The sequence below is a fragment of the Gallus gallus genome, chromosome 2 (genome assembly GCF_016699485.2).
Source record: "Gallus gallus isolate bGalGal1 chromosome 2, bGalGal1.mat.broiler.GRCg7b, whole genome shotgun sequence".
Taxonomy (NCBI): Eukaryota; Metazoa; Chordata; class Aves; order Galliformes; family Phasianidae; genus Gallus; species Gallus gallus.
The window spans coordinates 64,940,526-64,963,896 of record NC_052533.1 but is presented as its reverse complement, the minus strand read 5'-3'; the positions used below and the strand labels follow the sequence as shown (position 1 = coordinate 64,963,896).

General features: G+C 41.0%; 1 protein-coding gene across 16 annotated transcripts in view; it reads left to right on the top strand.

The window, feature by feature from the left end:
* The window catches only part of FARS2 (phenylalanyl-tRNA synthetase 2, mitochondrial), a 239,355-nt gene extending 216,360 nt beyond the window's left edge, over positions 1 to 22,995 (top strand). For 14 of the 16 annotated variants that reach the window (XM_040696299.2, XM_040696293.2, XM_040696298.2 and 11 more), the window contains one exon: positions 22,659 to 22,995. In XM_040696299.2, the coding sequence (XP_040552233.1) occupies positions 22,659 to 22,754 (96 nt within the window). In that variant the 3' untranslated portion in view covers positions 22,755 to 22,995. Of the gene's footprint in view, positions 1 to 19,572; positions 19,677 to 22,658 lie in introns of those variants that run through there. The other 2 variants (XM_046938306.1, XM_046938307.1) reach the window with 2 other exon arrangements.
* Positions 22,996 to 23,371: the final 376 nt, after the last annotated feature.

Genomic DNA, 23,371 nt, shown 5'->3' with positions numbered 1-23,371 from the left:
TTAAGGCATTGATCCTGTAGTAGTTTTTGCACCTTTCAAACGTTTAATTCCTCATTACAAAGGATACTGCCTGCAGCACTATCCCACTATAAAGGAGGAAGAGGAATGCTGTAAGGCTGTCTGCTCTCTGAATGTGCCAAAAAGAAAAAGCTTCATGGAAGTAGTAAAGCCTGGTGGGCTTGCAGCTTTTGAAATCTGTCAGCCATCTCTCCATTGACAGCAAAGAGAGGCTTGCAGTAGTGCCCAATGCTGCCCTGTTGGGTAGGGAAGAACCCTGGTCCAAGACTCCCAAGATCTTGGATCTGCTTCCAAAGAAAGACTTGAACACATGTTGTTTACCAGCTTCAGGGAGTGCTTCAGGCAACATCTTTTCATGCCATCCCACAACTCCCTTTACCCAGCTCCACCTTCAAGTGCTGTGGAACAGCTCCTTTTTCTTTAAGATGAAGTCCGTGAATATGCACTCCTACCTACACCTTCTATGAATTTTCTCTGTGATCGTGCAGTGTGTTATGTAAAGGGACAGATGGATGTGGCACTTGCCTAGGTCTCCTGCTCCCCTCCATATTCTGGATGTCAGCGTCAGATTTTGGCCCTGCTTTCCATGGTAGTACTGAGCATCTCATAGACTTCAGCAAAACCATGCTGAAGTAAGGTGATGCTCGTTTTGTGTGAACTGTCAGAATTCAGCACTTAGTAACCTTCCCCTCTGGAGAATACATACTGAGTTTTTTTTTTTTTATGCTTCCCACCTACCTTTCCTTTCCAAATTCCCCTCTTCAGGGAATTTCACAAATAAATTACTGTTCTTCTAAACATAGATGAGCACAAGGAAGAGTAGGGTTTAAAAATAGTTTGACACTTGTAAAATGGATAATTTTCACAGCCAAAGTATTTTTGTCTCAGAGGAATACTCAGAGTGCATGGGAAATGCTTTTGCAACAGAAATTATTGGCAATTTCCAGCTAACACAAAAATATTGGAAGCACTTTTATTTCTGAACTCTTATTTGAGTGCTGTGTTGTTGAATATAACAATATGTAGTTGTATTTAGAGCTTATGTACTAAATAACACAGAATTGCATGTCAGTTAGAACTGTATTTCCACCTTTCCAATTATACATACTTTGCTTTACAGTAGAGAGATCTATGTATATGAAAGCTTAACTGAGATACGTCTTTGTTTTTCCCAAATTTGATTCCAGTGCTTACATGGATTCCTTGTGCTCTTATAAATATGACAGGACTCGGCTTTGGAAAATCTCAGCTGTGTCTGCGAAAGTCTTCTAAATGTAAATGGGAAAATATAAATCAAAGGTTTGCCTTGCTTTTGGGAAGTCTGTACATGAGCTAGGGTGAGGACAGGGAGCAGTCTAACACAGCAGCACAGAACTTGGAGTGAGCTGCAGGCTTTCCCAGGAAGCAGGGTAGGTAAACTGTGTGTGGGCATCTCCACACTCACCTCCAAACAGTTGTTTAATCATAGCTCTGTTTTATGATCATTTGATGGGTACTGCATTTCTGAAAAGAAACACAAATTAATTGAAGTACCTTATGCCTTCAACCAGACAAACTTCCAAAACCCCTCAAGCCTCTACTTGCCCTCCATGAATCTCTTCTTCTGTGAGGAACATAAAAATATGGGCTTACAAAATGGATGTGTTGTGAAATGAAACTGTATGAGTCAATAGGACCAAGTGTCAGGTCCTGCATTTTGGTCACAACAACCCCAGGCAACACTACAGGCTTGGGGAAGAGTGGCTGGAAAGCTGCCTGATGGAAAGGGACATTGGTGTACTGATGGACAGTCAGCTGAATATGAGCCAGCATGGTGCCCAGGTGGCCAAGAAGGCCAATGGTATCCTGGCTTGTATCAGGAATGGTACTCAGCACTGGTGAGGCCCCACCTCGAGTACTGTGCTCAGTTTTGGGCACCTCAAAACAGAAAGGACACCGAGGTGCTGAAGCAGGTCCAAGAAAGGGCAAGAAGGCTTGTGAAGGGCTTGGAGAATATGACCTATGAGGAGAGACTGAAGGAACTGGGGCTGTTTAGTCTGGGGAAAAGGAGGCTGAGGGGGGACCTTATTACACTCTTCTAATACCTGAGAGGTGATTGCAGAGCAAGTGGGGTTGGTCTCTTCTCACTGCTGACAGGTGACAGGACGAGGGGAAATGGCCTCAAGTTGCACCAGGGTAAGTTTAGGTCAGATATCAGAAAAACTTCTTTACAGAAACGGTTGTTAAGCACTGGAATAGGCTCCCCAGGAAGGTGGTTGAGTCACCATCCCTGGATATGTTTAAAAACCATTTGGATGTGGTGCTCAGGGACATGATTTAGCAGAGGGTTGTTAGAGTTTGGATAGTATGGTTAGGTTGTGGTTGGACTTGATGATCTTTAAGGTCTTTTCCAACCTGAGCAATTCTATCATTCTGTGATTCTATGAACCATTTCACTGTTGTCTCTTCGACCTTCACCCAGAGGCTGTTCTTTTCATACCAAAATAGTTGGTTACTGCCTTTCCATGTTGCATGTAACCTTAGCAGCCATTACCACATCAAAGATTACCGTTTAAGCTAATCATATCTGTGTTTGGACGTAGTGTTTTCTCTCCATCATAATTATGATAAATGGAGGGAAACAGGCTGTTTTTACCTATCAAGTTTGAGGTTGAGATATCAAATGCCAGTCCTCACTCTCTTGTCCATTTAGTCCACTCAGATGCTTCATAGTAGGGTGTTTTATTCCTTATTGTAAAATCTAATGAAAAGAAGACATAAGCAGTTAAGATAGTACTTCAGTAAATGTTGTCAAGCATTTATACACAAGATTTTGCCCTCCTTGGTTTCCAAGTTTCACAGTAGGAATTTTATCATAGCACGTGTTGCCACTCTGCAGTGCCAGATTACTACTGGACGTGATGCTGTCTCCTGCAGGAGTTCAGCAGCCCTGGAGCAGGACCACTGATATGCACAGAGGTGGTCCTGTACACAAGATCCAGGTATGTCAAATGCATACATTGCGTTCTCCAAGGATTTCAAAACACTTACTTTGGACAGGAGCTTCTACTGAGCTTCACTTAGGAAGGCTAAGTGAAGTGCCTGTGTTTCTCTTCACATGTTAAATGGTTCGTTTAATGACAGTCAGCAAGTCCTTGTCACTCACTGTCCTCCCCATCCCCACTTTCCCTTCTGATATTCTGCCATATTCAGAGATGTCTGATGTTTGTCAGAGATGAACATGTTAGCTTAAGCAGGCCAGACAACTACAAATAAGTTAACTGGAATTGATCCCATTTTTGTAGCTGAATGATTTGCCACCTCTGCTCATCTGCATAGTCTCAAAGTGTGCGCATTCTTAAGTGTTCTTTATTGGTGCAGTTGAAGACAGTACGTTTTACTGTATTGCTGGTATGGCTAGGCTCATGGACATAGTTTCAGCAGCTCAGCTGATGAATGGTTGCTCAGTAATTCACTGTAACTGTAATTCAAGTATCGCAGTCTGAGAGTACACTTAAATTTCATTTTAGCATTGTCTGTTACTCAACAGACATTATTCTCGCTTTCAAGCAAAAGACAGGTAGTTCTTTCTGTCTGTACACTGCTTCCTTAAACCTGCTTTCACTGCTGCTTTCCAAGGCTTAACACCAAGTTTTTACAGCCTCTGCTCACCAGAGAAAGCAGAATAATGCAGATGTGCTTATCCTGAATAGAAAGGGCAAAGCTAGTGAACATGACAGGTGCCACGTGTGTATATTTGAGTTTATAGCACTAGATGGGAAGTTTTCAAAAAGGCATAGGTTTATTTGGTTCATTTCTTGACTGAAACAAAACAAAAATGCCTGTGAGTTCAGTCTGATCCAGTCATCCTTTTAGTTGTGACTTTTGCAAGCCATGCAACACTTCGGTCTGGGATGTTACTACACAGTGATGCAGGTGATTATTATACTTTTAAGCCACAGGTAGCTGTTGTGGTCATTTGCTATCAGAATTTCAGCAGCAGTCTGATGAAGGTCACGTAGATCACGTCAGTGTTTTGTGGTGCTCTATTTGTGGTTTATAGTGGAGGAAAAAATGTACTCTTTATCAAGGGTTCTTACAAGGTCTGGAGAGAAAAGTAGATGCCGCATCAAATTTGATATGAAGCTGAAAGAGAAGTGCCAAGTGCAGACTCAGCAGAGAGGTGGAATTGTGAATCCTCATCAGGTCTGTCCTACGTTTCTATGATTTGTGCAGCGTTTCCAGGGAGTGAAGAAGACACAGTTCCTCTTTGCCCTGCTGCTCTGTGCTGCACAGACTCTGTGCAGGGAGCCTTCATCTCCAGGAGAGCCAATGCTGCATCCCTGAGGATCAGCTGAGAGCAGTTCAGTGCTGATGCCTGAGATGTGCCAAGTGCTGAGATACTGAATATTTGGGCTAAACTCGGTGGCTGAATGCAAGGGTGAGAAATCATAAAAAGAAAGGAGTTCTCTTTGCTGTCTCTGCCTCTCACAATATTTTTAAGATGGCTCAGTTGTGCCAAAAGATACAAGTCATCTTTGAAACAGTTTTTAAGTGTGAATGTGACATTTCCTCCACTAATCACACTTTCTTCAGGTGAAAGATAATAGAGTTGTCTGACTAGCTCAGCCCTGGTCTTTGCTGGAGTAATTACTCCAGAATGAATTATAGCCATAGCGGTGGGTTTGTAATTTGCTCTTTTTTGTGTTAAGTGCTCAGCTCATTTAGCATCTCAGTTTGAATGTGAAAACGTTCAAAGAGGTGAAAGATCAGTGATTTATATTTATACCCAGCATCCTTCTACCTGGTCCTCGTTTTATTTTGAGTTGATGTCATAGCAGATACATCAGTCCAGTGAACCTACTATATTTTTTCCCCAAACATTGAAAATTCATGCTGATTTCATGCCTACTAGTTCTCAGTCACAGGACATCTGTAATTAAAAGTTAAATGACAAAGTACTGTTGGTACGGATGGTATGTAACCACAGCTGATTACTTTTCTATTATTCATTTCTTATTTTTGAAGATCCATGTAAATGTGTGCTCATTTCCATCTTCTTCTCTAACCAAAAGTAAGTCATTTACTGTCTCTAGCCATATGGATTTCATATACCATTCAGAGCAACCCAGTCCTATATGGTAATGACTCAAAAACATGCTGAATCCAGTTAACAGCTTTGTAGATCATTACTCAAAGTATCTCATGGTTAAGTTTCATAACAGTCCCACTTACTACCTCATATCCTCCATGTAATTATTCATTAAAGGCAACTTTGCCTTCAGTGAGCAAATGAGTGATTCATGGTTATTTCTCTCAATCCCAACACCTACTTCTGTCCAGCTCCACTTCTTAATTTGTGAAAGCCATACAGTCAGCCTGGAGTGATGTCTCACAATACAGAGAAACAGTTATAGGCAGTGATTGTGAACAGATTAATCTTTAATGAAAGCAATCTCTTAAACAATGCTGCTCTATTTGATGATGTACCAAAAAATAGAGCTTACAAGTAGAAGTCTGTCATTGTAGGACTTGTATTGCATTAACAAGAAGGGAGAATTTTGCCTACGTAGAATCAAACTTGTGCTCAAGCAGGGGCCCTAGGAAAGCTCCTACTTGTGTAAGGTCTGCTTAAACTATTGACCTCAGTCTTAAATGGTGGCAGAAGAGTTCACAGTGTTGCAAAGTTCAACTGGCATAGCTGTATTTGCTTACCTCTGCTCATGCAGTCTGGAAGATGTTTACTCATTTCCTAACCAAACTGTTGTATCATCAGTTTTAAGAAGAGGATCCGAATGGCTGCTTTTGCTCATCAGTTTTAAAAACACTGCTATCCAGGGAGCCATCCCTCTTGTTTTGTAAAACATCGGCTAAATCTTCAGTTGGCATAAAGGAGATGCCATTCCATTGCCTTCAATGGGAATAGGCCAGGATACTGCACTTAGCAGTGTTTGGGGAAGCCAGACATGCTTTTTCCTTACTCTTGTATAACAGTCCCATTTTGGACATACTATTTTTACATAAACTTCATACATGAATGTACTTCAGCGATTATGTGGAATTACCAACTATTTCCACGTGCATTTCTCTTAACAGCATAAGGATTATGCAGTTCTCACCTCCTGCCCTGTGCTGCTACAATGATTGGTGTGGCCATTCAGTGAACCAGACTGGGAATCTGTCTTTCTTTTCTTTTTTCTACCTGTTCATTTTTCAGCCACATCAACTCCCATGCAGCCACTCAGACACACATGGACAGATGTGCTGGTTGAGAGCAGTAGGGCAAATCTGAGAAGCAGGGCAGCAGGATTTGTGCAAACAGACCTGCTGATAAATATGAAACCTGTTTTATTGACTCACTCATGTGCTACTGAAATGCTCACCCAGTATTTGGGGAAAAGCAAAAAGATACAGGCTCAAGCTTAAAAAAAAATGAAAAAAATATGTGAAGATTGATCCAACACAGTATGTATCTAAGAGTGAGCTTTGTAGGTGACTGCAGAGACTGATTTGGATTTTTTCATTGCTTTTACCCCATTAGCTCCTGTGGAGTTCCTGTGATGTGTTGTTGGATACATAAAATCAGAACCAATCTCTCTTGGGGTCTGAGAGACCAAGCTTGTCCCTGTCTGTGCAGGTGTACTGGCAGTATAAGTAAGCTCTACTCCATCTTGGAAATGTTTGTAGGTGTTTTGACTGTCATGTAACTGTTCAAATCCCTTGCAACCTGTCCTTCATACTGATACTCTGACTCCTCAGGTACATTTATACAAGTGAAAGGGGAAATAACATTTCCTTCTGTGCATGCTAATGCAAAATCACAATAGCATCAAGCGTTACGATGATTAAATCTTGTGGATGAAAAGCTCTTGGGATTGAGGAGAGGGATCTATGATATCTGTGCACCTTTATCTGCTTGATGCTCCTCAGCTGATATGATCTTGCTGGGCTGTCCAAACTGTCTCTCTGGCTCTTCACTGCAGATAGAGATGACAGTGCAAAAAGATCGCAGGGGTATCGTGGTCTCCATCTTCTATCTTTTAAGAGCTACACAGTTTCCTCTGTCATCTCTTTCATTTTAAGCTGCTGTATTCTCTCACTGACTCTACGCATCCAGCACCGATGTTTGTCCAGCCAGTTCTGCAGAGAGAGGTGTCATGGGCTGGGGAGAAGAATTTGTGCATGCATGTGAGTGCAGTGCAGAGACATGGTAGTTGGAGACAGTTCAGAGGGGAGCTTGAGTAACAGTGCAACAATCTCAGCAGTATCCACGCCTAATGATTTTCATATTCTTTGGTAGTGTGTTTCAAAACACAGTGCTACTGCTGTGTTTGAACACCAGCCATGCTGGCTGGATATCACAAGAATTAGGCAAAGTAGAAAGCAAGCCGCTGATTGTAAGTGTGGTGACAGCTGGCAAGGTGACTGTTTGGGTAGCTGCCTGCAGATGGACGGTCTCCTCTGTTTGTTACCATGATTCACATGAGGAAGATGTACTAGCAGAGATGATGGAGTTTGAGGTCAAGCCACCAAATTGCTATAGCTTATGTATAATAAATATCAGTGTCTTCCTAAGTAACTCTAAAGTTTGTAATGTAAGAGTAACTGAGCTAATTTCAGTCATCTAGCTGGAGCTGCTGCAGTCTGGGTGCAGCAGTCTGCAACCCACAGTGATTTACCTACAAGTAAAGCAGACATGTAGGACTGTGTGTAGGAGTCTGTGGCATGTATAAATCTTTCTGCTATGATTTAGACAATTGTGCCAAGAATTTGATCTTATTTTGAGGAGAAAAGAGAGTATACTTCCTAAATGCTGTGTAAGAGCCTCCAGTTCAGGGAACAACAGACTGCAGTACTTTCAAAGTGGTACATGCCCCCATTAAGCCATTCTTCGTTACTGTACAGGCATAAGTCATAAATACTTTATTTGTTCCCTGGCAACTTCATATTTCATGTAGGAACAAAAGAACACATCTACAGTGGAACTTTTATGAGATCAACATTTAATCTCTGAAAAAGTTTTAGTAAACATCAAGGTTACTGTGAAACCAATGGTCTTACCAGTCCAAACAAAATTGCAGAGGTTAGTGAAAGACTTCTGAGTGATGGCTGTGAATGCATATATGCACTTACATACGTGTATTCCTGTACAGGTACGTGGGATTGTTTTTGTTTGTAGCAGAGTCATGACCTCTTATTCTCTTCTGCAAAAGGCAGCATAGGTAAAGGAAAAGACAGCTCTTTCCTTGTATCCATTGTGTATGTGGGAAAGGGGTACAGTAAATGAATACGGAACAGCAGGAGTGATAGAGAATGGGGAAACAGAATAATGTGTACAAATACAAATACAAGGAAAACATGGGTGATTGCTGAGAGCATTATACTGAGGTTCCATAAGCTGAGATTTCTATTGCATTTCCATGTATTTCTATTCTGAGATTGCACATGTAATTTCCTCTCTATTTTTCAGTCTCTCTACCTGCAACGATGCATAAAGTTAATCACCTTCTATGTAGAGAGGCCATCATACTCAGAATAGTTGTCCTCATCGGGGTCTTCATACAAGGACTGTATCTTCTATGGGTTGCAAATTTCCTACAGACTTGCTGGCAACATTGTTTTTTGGAAGCAAGACTTTGTCCTTCTCATTCTAAACTGCCTGGACTTCAAAGTGAATGCAGATAGCCGAAAGCAAAGGGTTAAGTTCTTGGTATAAAATCAGGAAAGCATACAAAAGAAAGTTTCAGTTCAACATATCAAGGATATGCAGCATCCTCTCTGACTGTTCCTTAGAGCTTTCCGAAGGCATCTCAGCCTTGAAGCAAAGGGACAGCCGGATGAGTGACATTCTCCCTTTGGGTTACTGTCTTAAGAAGTGGACTTCTCTCTTTTGCTGGCTTTATTTTTCCATTGGCTTTAGTCACTGAAAGATGACTCGGCAGCATGTTGCTTTCCTATCTGCTGTATTTCAGCAATGGCTACAACACTAATGAAAGGGTTGCTGGCCTAGAGGGGTTACATCATTTTCAGGTGATTCCTTTTTTCCTCTCTGCCTGTCTGTCTCTCTCTTCTGTTCCCTCCAGAAGCTTTTCCATGTTTGTTTTATTTCCAGGGAATATAACGCTGGTAAAACAGATTTTGCCACATGCAGCAACCATGATTTGCATTTCCTACTTGCTTAGCTTCCTGAACCAGGCTTTTTTCCCCTATATCCTTTTAATGCAATGGGATAAGCAAACACGTGATGTGTATTTGGTTGGAGCTGTCTTTGCTAATCAAGTAACTTGCTGCACTTTAAAGAATGTTAAATTTTAAGCTACAGAATTGGAGAGTATTACCACCTAGTTCATCCTCCCACTTCAAAGCAGGATCAGGTCTACTTATAGCATTTCTGACAGACACTTGTATAACCACTCCTTAAAGATTTCCAGCAGTGAATGACCCCACCGTCTTTCCAAGCAAGTTTACAAGCAGAACATTTCTGCAATTTGAGCCTATTACTTTCTTCTCCTGCCTCCTATAAACACTGATGAACAGATCATTACCTAACTGCCTATTTTATGTATTTGAAGGGTGTTTTAATGCTCCTTCTTCTTTATGCTGAGCGATCAGCATTCTCTCAGTCTTTCCTCATAATTCATGTTATCTGGACATCTGCTCATTCTCATTGCTCCCTGAAGATCTGCCACCAGTAGTCTCACATCTTTCTTGAGGGTACTTCAGCTGAGCCAGCAGCAGCGTTGAGTGGAGTAGAAGGATGTCAATCTGGCTGCCTTCCTGCACTTCATCCCAGAGTGATGTTTGCTTAGGTGAAAGCACAACATCACCGATTCACCTTCAGCTTGTCATTCCTTGTGGTCCTTATGTCGTCTGTGCAGGACTGCTGTATACCCAGTTGTTTCCCGTTCTCAGTGTGTGCAGCTGGTTGTTCCTAGCAAAATACAGAAGCTTGCACTTGTCCTGACTGAATTCTGTCCTTCAGCTTTTCCAGTTTGTCAAGATTGTTCTAGTCCTGTCCCCAGGTGCACTTGCTGTTTTACTCAGTTTAATGTAATTTGCTGGTTAACAAACACTTCTTCTGCATCACCTATTCCATTAATGAAAATATTCCATCATACGGAAGCCAGGATGAAGAACCCTACAAGAAGAATCCTTCAGATTTGGTTACAAACTATGGATGACTGCTTCCAGAAGCAACAAATTATTGTCAGCTACTCCAGCTGTTTCACCTTTTAGTAGCAATCACGTAGATCACTGGTTTGCTCATCTGCCTTTATGCAGCTCTCTCCACGTTGAAACATTTATGAAGACTTATTTTGTACTACCTAATCTTAGCAACTGGATCTAGTACTTTTCTTTTTTCTTTTTTACATTTTCTATGTAATTCATTGTAACTTTAAATATCTTTTCTGACATTTTTTGACATCACCTGCAACTTCCTAAAATTCATCTATGTTTTGTGGAATATTCACCCTAGACCATTTTTTCTTACTTGGTTTAGCAGACTCTGAAGATGTGTACACACCCCTACGTGTGCATCATGTTTGCTACTTGCTGCAATTTATAAATTTATCTACTAATTAGCCAAAAAAATAGGGAAATTATATTGTTTTGGCTGAATTTGTTTGACACCTCCATGTATTCTATTTTTTGTCTTTTCTTTATATCCTTGGAATCACAGAATCATAGAATTCTTAGAGTTGGAAGGGACCTCTGAAGGTCATCTAGACCAACTGCCCTGCAATGAACAGGGACATGCACAGCTAGATCAGGTTGCCCAGGACGTGATCCAACCTCACCTTGAAAGTCTCCAGGGGCGGGGCATCAACTACCATATTCTTGATGTGCTTACAATTGCAGTGGTTATCTGCACCAGAGTCTTTCCAGGTATTTGAAGTAAAAACAAGTGATCTAGAGCTCCCCTGGTTTTTTTAGGTAGTTTGTTGCTGTTTTTTCATTTTCAAAAATAAGCGCTGTGATATTTTCCAAACATTTGGTATCTTACTTACCTTCCAAGTAACCTCAAAGTGACCTCAAAGACAACTGCTAACAGCTGTGGGATATCTTCCACTTGTTTCTAAATATCTTAGAGCAAAGTTCATCAGGCTTGGGTGATTTAAGAGCATTTGATTTAGCCTAGTGCTCACTGTGTATTCCCCATTCTGGGCTGAAATCTTATCCCTTCTTTGCTGATATTATTTCCCGGTAGTTAGAGGATCAGTTGGCCTTTTAAAAAGCCTTAGCAAAAATGGTATTTTGGTCTTTCTAAGGTAATGTATCAATGGCTTTCTTTCCTTTCTTGAGTAGCAGACCAATGATTTCATAGCTTTTACTAATGAAGCATCTCATTTTGTCCCCTGACCTATTGGTCTTCATGCCCACATTGTGTTTTATCGAGGGATGCTCATATCATCTTCTGGTCAGAGGTATTTGCTGTGCAAGCACTGTATCATACTCACATTTCCTTTATTTTGTCTTTTTACAAAGAATAGGCATAATATTAATGATATAGATGCCAAGCATCAGTTAGAGCTTTCCAAACTAATGCTCATTATGACAGCTGTAAAAGTTCTGTCCAGTGTACCTGATTGCTACGTGTTGTCATTGTTTGGCTGGTTTCAGTACAACTAACATTCCCCATCATCCTTCTATTCAAAATAACCAGGCAAGCCTCATCTATAAGACAAAGGGTTTTTGTCTTACATGGTGCTGTGAGTGTATTGTCCATGCAGATGGAACACAGCAAGAGGGTTTGGGTTTGGGGGTTTTTTTTCATTTGCTTTTATTGTTTTGGTGGGTTTTTTTTTTGTTGTTGTTGTTTGTTTGTTTGTTTGTTTAACGTATTTAACAGGCAGATAGTTTTTCTGTGTGTTAACAGTAGTTCAGTCTGCTGGCCAATAGTCATCCTCACTTTGAGGACTTTTTCTTAGTTATCTTCCCAAGACAGCAAATGTCAGAAAAGCAATAAAAACAGGTTTCTTGTGACTGTCAATGTGAAACCCAACCACCCTCAAGGAGGGAAAGTGGGGAATTTCTGTATCTTCAAAACAAAACCAGTTAGCCAGATTAAGGCTCTTAGAATCTGACAATTCTGAAAGAAAAATCGTATGTGGAGTGGTAGGAAGTAATAAAGAACACTTAATCGTGTGAGCAGCTGCAGGATTTGCACTAGTTTTTACAGGTACTGTGTAAGCAGCCCATTGAGAAACTCCCTGTATTTGCTCACATAGATGTACAAATGTTTTTGAGTTGCCTTCAAGCTCTGCAGACTGCCTGGGGGTGCTTTTAATTTGTTGCATTTACACAAAAAGGACAAGTGATTTCTTTCCACTTCTGCTCTTGATCTCAAAGCCCCTTGTGTCCTCCTGTTAACTCTTCTCTTTCATCTTCTTCCTCTCCTGTTTTCTCCATGTTTAAGTTTAGTTTCTCACCTACCAAACACAGCACATTTGGTTATCCTGTCCACTGTATATAGGATGAGTTGCTTTTTCCTGCCATAGGCCATTTTATTTCTAAGGCTGCTACCCAATTTGTAGACAAGAATAGAAACTGAAAGTGCGCATGTGTGGGAAGAGTTACTTGAAAGAAAGATAACTCAAAGGGCCTGTGCCTGCACTCATTCATGTCCCTCCTCTGTCACTGGTTTGCTGTGTAACTTTGAAAAATCATATAGGTTCACAATCTGTGTCCAGAGCCATGTCCCTCTTTACCTCACCTCTAATTAAATGTAAAAGGAACTTAAGCACCTAGCTCCTGGATGTGGTGAGGACAAACTCACTAATCTCAATGATGAAAGCTACACAAGTACCTGAGCCAACATTCAGTCCTTATCATGCACTTGTCTGCTACCTAAATATGTAGACCATGATTTCTGCTAGTGCTCAATGGAGATGCTGTCACTCCTATCCATCTTCATTTCTTAGGAGAATGAATTGTTTTAAATTCTCATATAAATTCCCTTTTTTCTCGATTATGAAATATGTTTTAATTTGACAGCAATGTTATTTTCAGTAATACTTTTTGTAGCCTTTAGTATTAACATGTAGTTGGGGGAAAAAACTGCTAAATATTTATACTTCTCTTCTTTGATCTTTCATTCAGAAGAACTGGAAAGGTATCACGCTTAACATTTTTACTATAAATATTTTAGATAGCATTTGAAAGAGTCCACATTCACCTCTCACGTTGATTTTGTTCAAATTACTGAGATAAGTTGTCACTCTTAAGTGCTTCCAGATGGCATTTTGGTTGCCAGCAGTTGGAAACTTTTGAGTGATACTGTTGTGACTAATGACCAGTGATGGAACTAATACGGTTTTTTGGCAGATGCAGGATCAGACCCTCTTTCTTCTTTTTACCATGTCTCAAGGGGTTGTAAATATATCTTTTCATGAGAAGCACAACAATTCTGCGAAAATATTTTTCAAAGTTATTTATTTTTGCAAGCAGATTCTGTCCCTGACCTGCTCAGTACCAGCCAGTTGCCCTGGAAGGCAGTGCACTATATTTGCTAAGTCATTAACTTCTTCCAGATCCACAGAGCCTATTGTTGCCAAAGCTGCCTTATTCTCTGTTTAAATCATTTGTGATTCAGGAGGCCAACAGAAATGTGGAAAAAGTGTCAGAGCCAGCAGTGACAGAAAATACATTGATTTGTTGTGTTTTATTCACTGAAAATGGAAATTTTTCTGTGAGAATTTGGTATTATTCGCTGGCTAGCAGTCAGAACACTTTAACTGCCAGTGCTGCCAGGACTTTCAGTGTTGTATGCTTCAGTTCTCCTCAGTATGCTCTCATTCCTTATCAACTATGTCAAGCAAGTTTCTTTTGTAGAAAAGGGTGTGATTCATGATAGGAATTTTTGGCCTTGGCCTCTCATGGGAAATGTAGTTTTGCTGTGGCTTCTGAACTACACAGAGAGAAAGGCAAGGCAGCAATTCCTATGAGGCACAGTATCCCAATCGAGTTATTTTGTTCTTTTGGTTGCTGGGTTGGCAAATGTTTAGGCCTCTATTAATCAAATTTTAAACAAAAACAACAAAAAGTATTGCCCTTTGCATTTTGTTTTGGTGAAAACCCAATTAGATGTTGAAAAGCATTTGTCACTGAACCTTCACAATTAAACCCAGGTAAAGCAAAGCTAAATAAAACTCTGTGCTGTATATACAACAGGTGTTATGTCTTGTTCAATGCTGAGGCTATCACTTTTTCTCTCACGCTTTCAGCATCCAATTATTTTTCTATGTTTAGCACATAATTAAATGTCCCAAATATTTTACCAAACAACCTTCTCTTGTTTTCCACTGCAGTGTGTAGCAGTTGTTTCACTGGATCTTTATGTTTGTATCAGAATGGTTACTTTTTCCTATCATTATTCCACTTGTGTAGTCCTTGTATAGCGGTAATCCTGACGAAGTTTTTTTTTTACCATATTCTGAGCCACATCAGCTTGCACACATTCTGATCTCTCTGTGGATGCCCACTGCAGGGCTTTCTTTTATTCCTGAAAGCCTCAGCCTTGGTAAGTTGAGAGACTCATTCCATTAAAAGTGCATGAAGTTCCTTCTCTCTGGCATGGTGAGTGCTCCAGGGTTACTGTGCTGTCAGCAACTCTTGAAGATGCTCAGCCTCTAGCCTATCTCCCTGGATTTAGAGCAGGATTTTGAACTACCTCACTAGATGGAGTGGTGAACCCTTAGAAACTGAAGAGACCTTATGTGATTGGAGTGAGCGAAGTTTGTCTTATGGAAAGGGACGTCTCTGACAGTTCCAGATTTAAATCCCCGTGGAGTCAACTGCTTAATATTGGTACCTGTGCTCGATATGTGGTTTTCCCAAAGATGGAGACTGGAGAAGGACAAGCAGTTTGCACCAGTGCTGGAATCCATTCCCTTGAGAACTGGTTTTATACCTGATATACAACCATTGAGTATTACTTTCTTCAAGGAATCAATGAACTGTATTAAGAACAAAACTAATAAAAAGCCTAACCACAATCCTGAAGCCTATGGCTTTGCAATGTTTTTCTGACTTTCCATGGCAGCAAAAATTTGTATCACAGTTATCTTGTTATCCTATGGAGACTTTGGATATTCTTTTGGTATAAAGGAGAATGACATTGTTCTTCCTATACGTCACAACTGTGATGTTTCATTGTTCCTTGAATGAGACAGATTCCATTTCTTTTGGTGCTTTGAAACCTTAGAGCTCTTTAATGGGAAGTGCTTGGATCTGAGGTGGGTTGACTGTATTGTATTACTGAGACACCTATAATGGTGCACTAGGGAAATATCCTTTCAGGTTTTATTGTGTAACTTGTCCTGTTTGCAAGATTCCCTTGTGGTTGGGAGCTGAGAGGGAAGAGCCCAACACCACCCTCATGTTGGTTCTTTTGCTGGCATTCATCAGCAAACTAAGATGGTGTGATGAAATGAAAAAAAGTAGACAGGGACCAGAATGCTGGACCTAACAATAAATCATTGGTTGAATAGTTTCACTGAGCTTTTAGTGAATACATCTAATAGTCAAGAGACTTCCTACGTTGGATGATACTTGTGAAACATTCTTTCATTATATAACTGGGTTTAGGTTCATGAAAGGCAGGTCATGCTTGACCAATTTGATCTTCTGTGACCGTGTGACTTGATTTGTGGATGAGGGAAATCTACCTAGACTTTAGTAAAGTCTTTGTCTCTATTTCCCACAGCATTTTCCTGGAGAAGCTGGCAGCCCATGGCTTGTACATGTGTATGCTTCTCTGGGTAAAAGACTGGCTGGAGGGCCAGGCCCAGGTAATGCCGGTGAATGGAGTTGAATCCAGCTGGCAAACAGTCACCAGCGGTGTTTCCCAGGGGTCAATATAGGGACTGACTATGTTTAATATATTTATTGATGATCTGGATGAGGGGATTGAGTGCACCCTTAGTAAGTTTGCAGATGACACTGATTTGGTAGTAGTGTTGATCTGCCTGAGGGTAGGAAGGTCCTGCAGAAGGGTCTGGATAGACTGGATCACTGGGCTGAGGCCAATTGTATGAGCTTTACAAAACCAAGTGCTGAGTCCTACGCTTTGGGCACAACAACCCCATGCATCACTACAGGCTTGGGGCAGAGTGGCTATGCAGAAGAAAAGGAGTTGGAGGTGTTAGTGGACAACTGGCTGAACACAAGCCAGCAGTGTGCCCAGGTGGTCAAGAAGGCCAACAGCATCCTGTTTTGTGTCAGAAATAATGTAGCCAGAAGGAACAGGGAGGTGATCGTCTCCCCGTGCTTAGCTCTGGTGAGACCACACCACAAGTACTCTGTTCAGTTTTAGGCCACTCACTACAAGAAAGACATCAAAGCCTTGGCACAAGTCCAGAGAAGGGCAGCAGAGCCAATGAGGGATCTGGAACAAAAATTTGATGAGGAGTGGGTGAGGAAACCAGAATTGTTTAGTCTGGAGAAGGGGAAGCTCAGAGGAGACCTTATTTCCCTCTATGATGACCTGAAAGGAAGTTGTGGCGAGGTGAGAGTCAGCCTCTACTCCAAGGTAACTTGTAATAGGGCAAGAGGTAATGGCCTCAAGTTGCACCAGGCAAGGTTTAGGTTGGATATTAGGAAAAATTTCTTCACAGAAAGAGTGATGAAGCACTGGCACAGGCTGCCCATGGAGGTAGTGGTGTCACCATCTCTGGAGGTGTTCAAGAGCCATGTGGATATGGCAGTGGGGGACATGGTTAGTTGGCATGGTGGTGACAGCCTGACAGTTGGACTAGGTGATCTTAGTTGTCTTTTCCAACCTTAATGACTCTATGATCTCCGTCTCTTCTGACATGTAGGAAATGAGGTGAAAGATGTAGGTAGAAAAGGAAAGTCATTATATATACAAAGTGTTCAGATACTTGAAAATGGTTTAAATTTGTCTAGCTTTCATTAACTTAAATAGCAGATGTTGTTTATGTGCTTTGTCGCTGCATCCCATACAGTGTTTTTTTCTCTCAATAACCTGGTTATTAACAGAATTTTGACGCTTTTTTTTAACATCAAGAATAAGAGATGAGCTTAAAAATGAATTAATATTAAAGAAAGGAAGAGTGAAAAAGACAAGCAGGTTCAGCGTTTCATATTCATGTACAGATTTTACCACGTCCAAATAGAAAATAGCAAAAGGTCCATTATGGTCTCAAGTTTTTGAAATAGAATAGCAATCTTTTTAGTCCCATTCTGTTTCAGTGAACACACATGTCTTTTACAATTAAAACCACAAAGAAAAAAAACAGCCAATGCAGTGGTCAAGTAATGTTGACAATCTCAGAATTGTTATGTTGAGCTGAACTGTCTTTGAAATTGAACCATGCTTCTGCCAGGTATCAGCTGTTCAACAGAAATGACCATTCCCTGCTTTCTGTGGGTTTAAAACAATTCTTTCTTCTGGAGGTGATCTAGTGCCTTTCCCTAGCATGAAAATCAGCTTAAACAAAAACACGTCCATTTAAAAATATATGCTCTTATATACAATACAATCTTCCAGAGAAATGGAGTATTAGCATTTGAAAGGACAGATGAGAATGCATCTTTGGGAAAGGCCTTTGTTCAGAGAATTACAGCTATATTCTACATGCATATCGCCATGGTAATTGAATTGTTTGGCCTTGACAGTAAGGTATATAGCACAAGCCTTTTGCCATTTTCCATGATGTGGTTCCTAGCAAAGAGTGCAATTTGTCAATTTAAAATTTATAGTATGACATTTAGCAGTTGCGCTTACTATAATAGTGGTGGATGTGGTCTGAAAGCATGAAACAAAAAGGAAAAGGCAATTGCATCTTCTCTGTGCTGTCAGATGCTGAAGTCTTTGGTGTCTTTTTAAGACAGGAAAGTGGAGAAGCAACTTCAAGTAAATTGAAGAGAGAAGCTTTGGCTGGATAGGTTCCTCAAAGAGAGGTTATAGCTCTTAGACATGTTTCATGCAGGAACTGTGGCCAGAATCTACCACTTATGGAGGCCTTCCTTCCCATGGATTTCAGACAGCAAATGTAGGTGGCTATATCTGAATTGGGTATCCAAGGTAGTCTCACTCATTGTCCTCAATGCAAACTAAATGAAATCATAGACAGATACAGCCATGCATTCAGCTTCTATTGGCTTTCCTTAAAGTAATTTCATGGGGTGTTGGTAGGGATTTTTGCTGTGTCACCAGCACTAGGGGTTTAACATCGTATTTGTGGGCTGGAGAGTTCGGTATAGGAGACTTTTACCTGCCGTAACCTGAAGGTGTTTTTCTGGCTCCAAAGGAAGTCAGACTCCATATCTGAAGAAGTATGAGTTGGGAATGTCTATCTACATGTTTGGTATTTCTGCAGTTAAATAATTTCCACTTACAACACGAGTCATTCTAGAATTGTTTGAGCCAGAAGGCAAAGTCAAAGCTGTGCTCTCTGCATGGCTCCAGCAACTATGATTATATTAACATGAGAGAATACTTTCATTTCATCCTTCGTAGGACAATCCTTCACAAACAAGTCTTTCTTTGGGATATAGGATGCAAACTGCTGTTGCAGAATTAGGAGGGCCTCCAAGAATCTCATTCACACAACTCAGTTAATATAGAGAAAAGAATCTTGAATAGTTATGTTATTACGTGTATAGGAAGAGGTACAGTATGAAAGTGGTGGTGAGTGGTACTGCTTAGTGCATTGCTTGATGTACAAAGGAGATTCCTTGTTTTCACCCCTAGATGCTGTGGGAGATTGTTATCTCTGCTTTTCTATTCCTCAAAGCAAATCCAGCTTTCTAGAAAAATGTGTGATTCACTGTTGTCCTCACCCACATAGGAGCACGGCTAACCTCCATACAGAAGTCTCTGTGCTGTAAAACACACCAAAAGTAGAACACAGTTAAAAGCGTTTGGGGTTTTTTCCTCCAGCTCACTGCTGCCCTTTAAACCTCCTTCTACAAGAGCATGGTGGGGAATTCTTGTTAGAGTGTTGCACGTCCCTAAGACAAAGCCAATACCAGACATTCATTCCGTAAGTAATGTTTTGGTTACCAAAAGATATGGTGTCTTACTTTTATCTAACCACAGAGGCAGCTTCCCCGGCGGCTGCAGATCCAGTTGTGTGGCTGTTGGTAGTTTCTGGGATCAGCTTTATAGACAATTTGTATTGAAAGCATCCATCAGTGGATTTCCATGCTGGGGAAGCTAACACATTGGTATTGTTTTTTATTGCCTTTCATTCCAGCCCCAATTCCAGTGTCAGGTCGCTTTCGTGATCAGTTTACTAGATGGCTGGGAGACCGAGGTTGCTTAATTTCTTGCTGTGCAAAGCTACCAGGCTGAAATGGCAAAACATAGACACTGACCTTCAGGATGGCCTCATGCAGGGAATCTGACCAGGCAGTGAGCATTTCTCTAGCACGTGGATGTGGCTGCATGCCAATTCCTTAGAATCACGAGGCAAAGCTGTTTTCTCCAAACAAATGCATGAAAGGACATTAGACATTGTTTCACTTCAGTGTTTTCTCACCGACTGTGTTCTTGTTTCCTCCTGCGGCCTCAGAATACATCCCTATCTCCTTTTTCCCTTTGAGCAGTGCTTCACTGTATTCACTGTGTTTCATTACCTGAGAGCTGCAGGCTGGCGCAGAGGAGACTTGTGACACTGAGATCAGCTAAAGCCTAATGGGAGGGAAGGAGTCCGCATGACTGCAAGCTGCAGCTTAGGTAAACAAAGCCTCATGCACTCAAGCTTCTATTTTTATTTTCTTTTTTTTCTTCTTTTTCTCATTTTTATTTTTGTATCTTTTTTACCTGGTGAAGCTGCTGTTCTTGGTTTTAGCCTCATTCTTTCTGTTGGTCAGGATAGAGAGCTGCTGCTTCTCCATCACCAAGCTGCAGCATGACATGCAGGAGAGAGTTCATTATGCAGCAGCAGAGCTATCTTTACGATAGGCTGTGACTGTGCATCCTCAGAGAACATGCAAACGTGCAAAGCAAGAAAGAAAATCAGCAAATGTATTATTTGCTGACAATAATTGTTTCCAGTCGCAGCTGATGATAGCGATTAATCACATTGTCTTAGTATTTTATTTGGGGAGAGGGTAGGTATTAAGGGGAAAAGACCAAGAAGTACTCTTCCTCATCTGCTTCAGTTTTCTGAAACTTAAGAGTTTGTCTTTTACTGCGATAATAATAATTATTATTATTTAATAACAATTATACTTCTTTCTAATTAGTAATAAATATGCAAATAATCCTAGCTAAAAGAAAAATGTAACATACCAACCACATGAGTGAGATGTAGCCAGCCATGTGTGTCAGTATTTATGTCGCTGTTCAACTGTGATTACATTTAGATTAATTACATTTTATGCAATCCCTGTTTTATCTCCCATACCAATGCTTAACTGCAGTTGCAGCTGTCCGAACTGCAGTCCAGTGCTACCCTGTAAGACATCTGGCCTTTCCTAATTTAAACGCCTCCTAAAGATGCTGTTTTCCTCAACTCCCACAGGAAGCTAATGCATCAAATTGTGACCTATTTAATTTGCCCATGAATGAACTGCTCACTAGGGTGGAGGGAGGGAACTACATGAACACACGGGACAAGAGAAATCATTACCTTCAGCTAACCATGACCAGTGAAGGAATTATGCTGTAGCTACCCCTACCACAGCTTAAATACGTTAAGCAAACTTGTGCTTACTTCACATTAAATGGTAGCAATAGCTTTCCTTCCTGGAATATATTCCCACTATATAGTAGAGTTTCAGGATCAGGCATATGTCTGTACAGCTGCTGAAGAGATTTTCAGCCAGAGCAATTTGGAAATGTTTTTGTTCAGGTGGATTGTTATGCCATTAAAAGTCAAAGTGTTACAAGCTGTAATGGTATTTGGTAGCCTTTTTTTGAAAATTGTTTCTGTTGAGCCCCAGTTAATTATCCCTTCCTCTTAATCAAATTTCTCTGTGTAGCATCTGTCCAAACCCTTCTTATTCCATTTCCTTATTTCTCCTACTTCTCTCCTCCCAACTGCTTTGCAGTGGTGGAGCAGAGCAGAGCAACACCTTCTGCGCAGTTACATTTCCCTCTTTTCTCCTGAAAATCACTTTTCTACATTTATCCTGCACCCTGGGGAAGCTCTTGGCTGTTTTTTAGCAGTCAACTGCAGTCAGCTAGCACCTTGTGAAATGTAGTGTGCCCTTTCTTATAGCAGTCAGATTTCACCTGCTTCGTCTTCAAAGAACACAAAAAAAAATGGAGGAACGCTTTAATTTGAAATACCTTCTTTTGTTGTTGTTTTTAAACTGCCAGTGGGAGCAGGGCAAGCTTCCCACCAAAGTTGGATGGGACAAAGTTGGTATCATATAGCTGTTCTGAGGTCAAAAACCACCTTTGCCCACTTCTAGAAGGATCTGATGTTGAAATGAGTATCTTAAGAGTTACCCTTGTGTATGTGCACATATAGCCTTAATTTTAATCAAAAAGTCATAATAAATATGGTGTCTGACATTCAACAGTTTTCAGAAGAAAGATGATCTGAAACTTGATGTGCCATATAAATTCAGTAGTGCATGCACTGCAATTGTAGAGATTCCCCTTTCTAGCAAGAGCTCTGTACTCTAGCCTGGTTTCGATGGAGAGTAAGACATGGATTGCACTCCTTTTCATAAAGATTTTATTCTGCTCTCTTACTCAGCTTATTGTTTTGCACCTAGTTTTATGCTATCTTGCCTTTGCTTAACTCAGCAACTGTTAAATATTTCTTTTATTCAATTTTTTTTTCATAGAATCATTAAGGTTGGAATCATAGAATCATTAAGGTTGGAAAAGACCACTTAGATCATCTTGTCCAACTATGAACCCATCACCACTATGTCCACTAAGCATGTCTCTTTCCCATGGTCGCTTTTGTCTTTTACTTTCCACAGCAAGGGGTGATAAATTTTGACATTTGCTCCTGCTGTCGTGTCATGCTATGTTCTTCCTGAGTTTGCTGGGCTGTCCCTGCTTTGCCACAGGGTTGGTGGGTGAGGATGGCTGTTCCCTTTGTGGCCACTTTCACAAAGAAGCCATCCCAAGCAGCTCTGTGAGGACTGGGAGCCTCTGCCTAACCTCACAGCAACTGCTAGGAGGCCAGCTTCTTCCCATCGTGCCAGGGTGCATCTGTCAATTTGGCTGTGGAGGTGGAGGACAATGTCCCGTGTCACCTCAGTTGAAAAATGACTGTTGCTTTTGTGGCTGTGTGTTGAGACTGTTCCTCCATGCTGGAGAATGGTGAGGCCTGAGATGCGTCACATTATCTAACAGCGCTGCTTCCCAGCATGTGGAGTTTGAGTGCTGTCTTCCTTATATCTGTCACCAGCCCCACCAGTCTGAGGGGGCTATGTGTGCACAGTGCTCCTTGGAGACAGCCGTGTTAGCACCAAAAACGAGAGACCTGCAGCAAAACTGAGCGGATGTATAAGGTGGACTTCAGCAAAGTCTTCTGCCAAAATTAAAATTCAGCTCAGTCCTGCTTCTCCAGACTGTGTACTTTAGCATTAAGATGATTTTCAAGCAACAGGAACAAAATTAGGCAGCAAATAAAAAATGGTCCAGAGGGTAAGTGTTTGGCCCCGAGTATTTGCATTTGTAGGCACGTGTATTTATGAGTCTTCTTTTGGTTTGTGTTTCGTAGGACAAAGAAGGTCAGCCATTGCTACCGGATCGTTTACCGTCACCCGGAGAGGACTTTAACGCAGAACGAGGTGCATCATATCCATCAAGCCATTGAAGAATCAGCAGTTCGAGAACTTGGGGTTGAGGGCAGGTTCTAGCATTGCTGCTCTGAAGCCCTAATGGAAGTTGTTTTCTCATTTTTTTCCCCTTTTTTTCTGTTTTTTCTTCTTCTGTCTTTTTTTTTTTTTTTTTGGAATGAAGCGTACAAGTAAAGAGGAATTCTGTGCTTGCACCCAACAAATGATAAGTGAACAATGGTGAAATTATCAGATAATAAACATTTCTATTAAGAAATAGCTGACAAAACGTAGGTGCTTTATTTTAAGAAAGTGGGGAGCAGCAGTAATGTGAAATTTCCCTCTTGTTACAACAAGAAATACACTGCCTGGTGGTTTTCTGTGTTGTTAATTGGTCCCTGGGTTCCATTAAATTCCAGTAAATACTTGGCATTATTTCTGTGTTGACAGGATCTTCTGTCTGCATAACGAGTGAAGCAAAACAGAGACCATTTTGTTCTTCCACCTCTCCCTCTCTTTTAGTAAGAAATGGCAGATTTTCCTTCATGAAACCTTCCAAGAGGTAAACCTTGTGAAGTTTGGCTCTTGTACTGTCGGAGTCCTTGGGTATCACTTTCATCTGCTACATAGAAGGAGCCAGACAGGCTTTAGGACT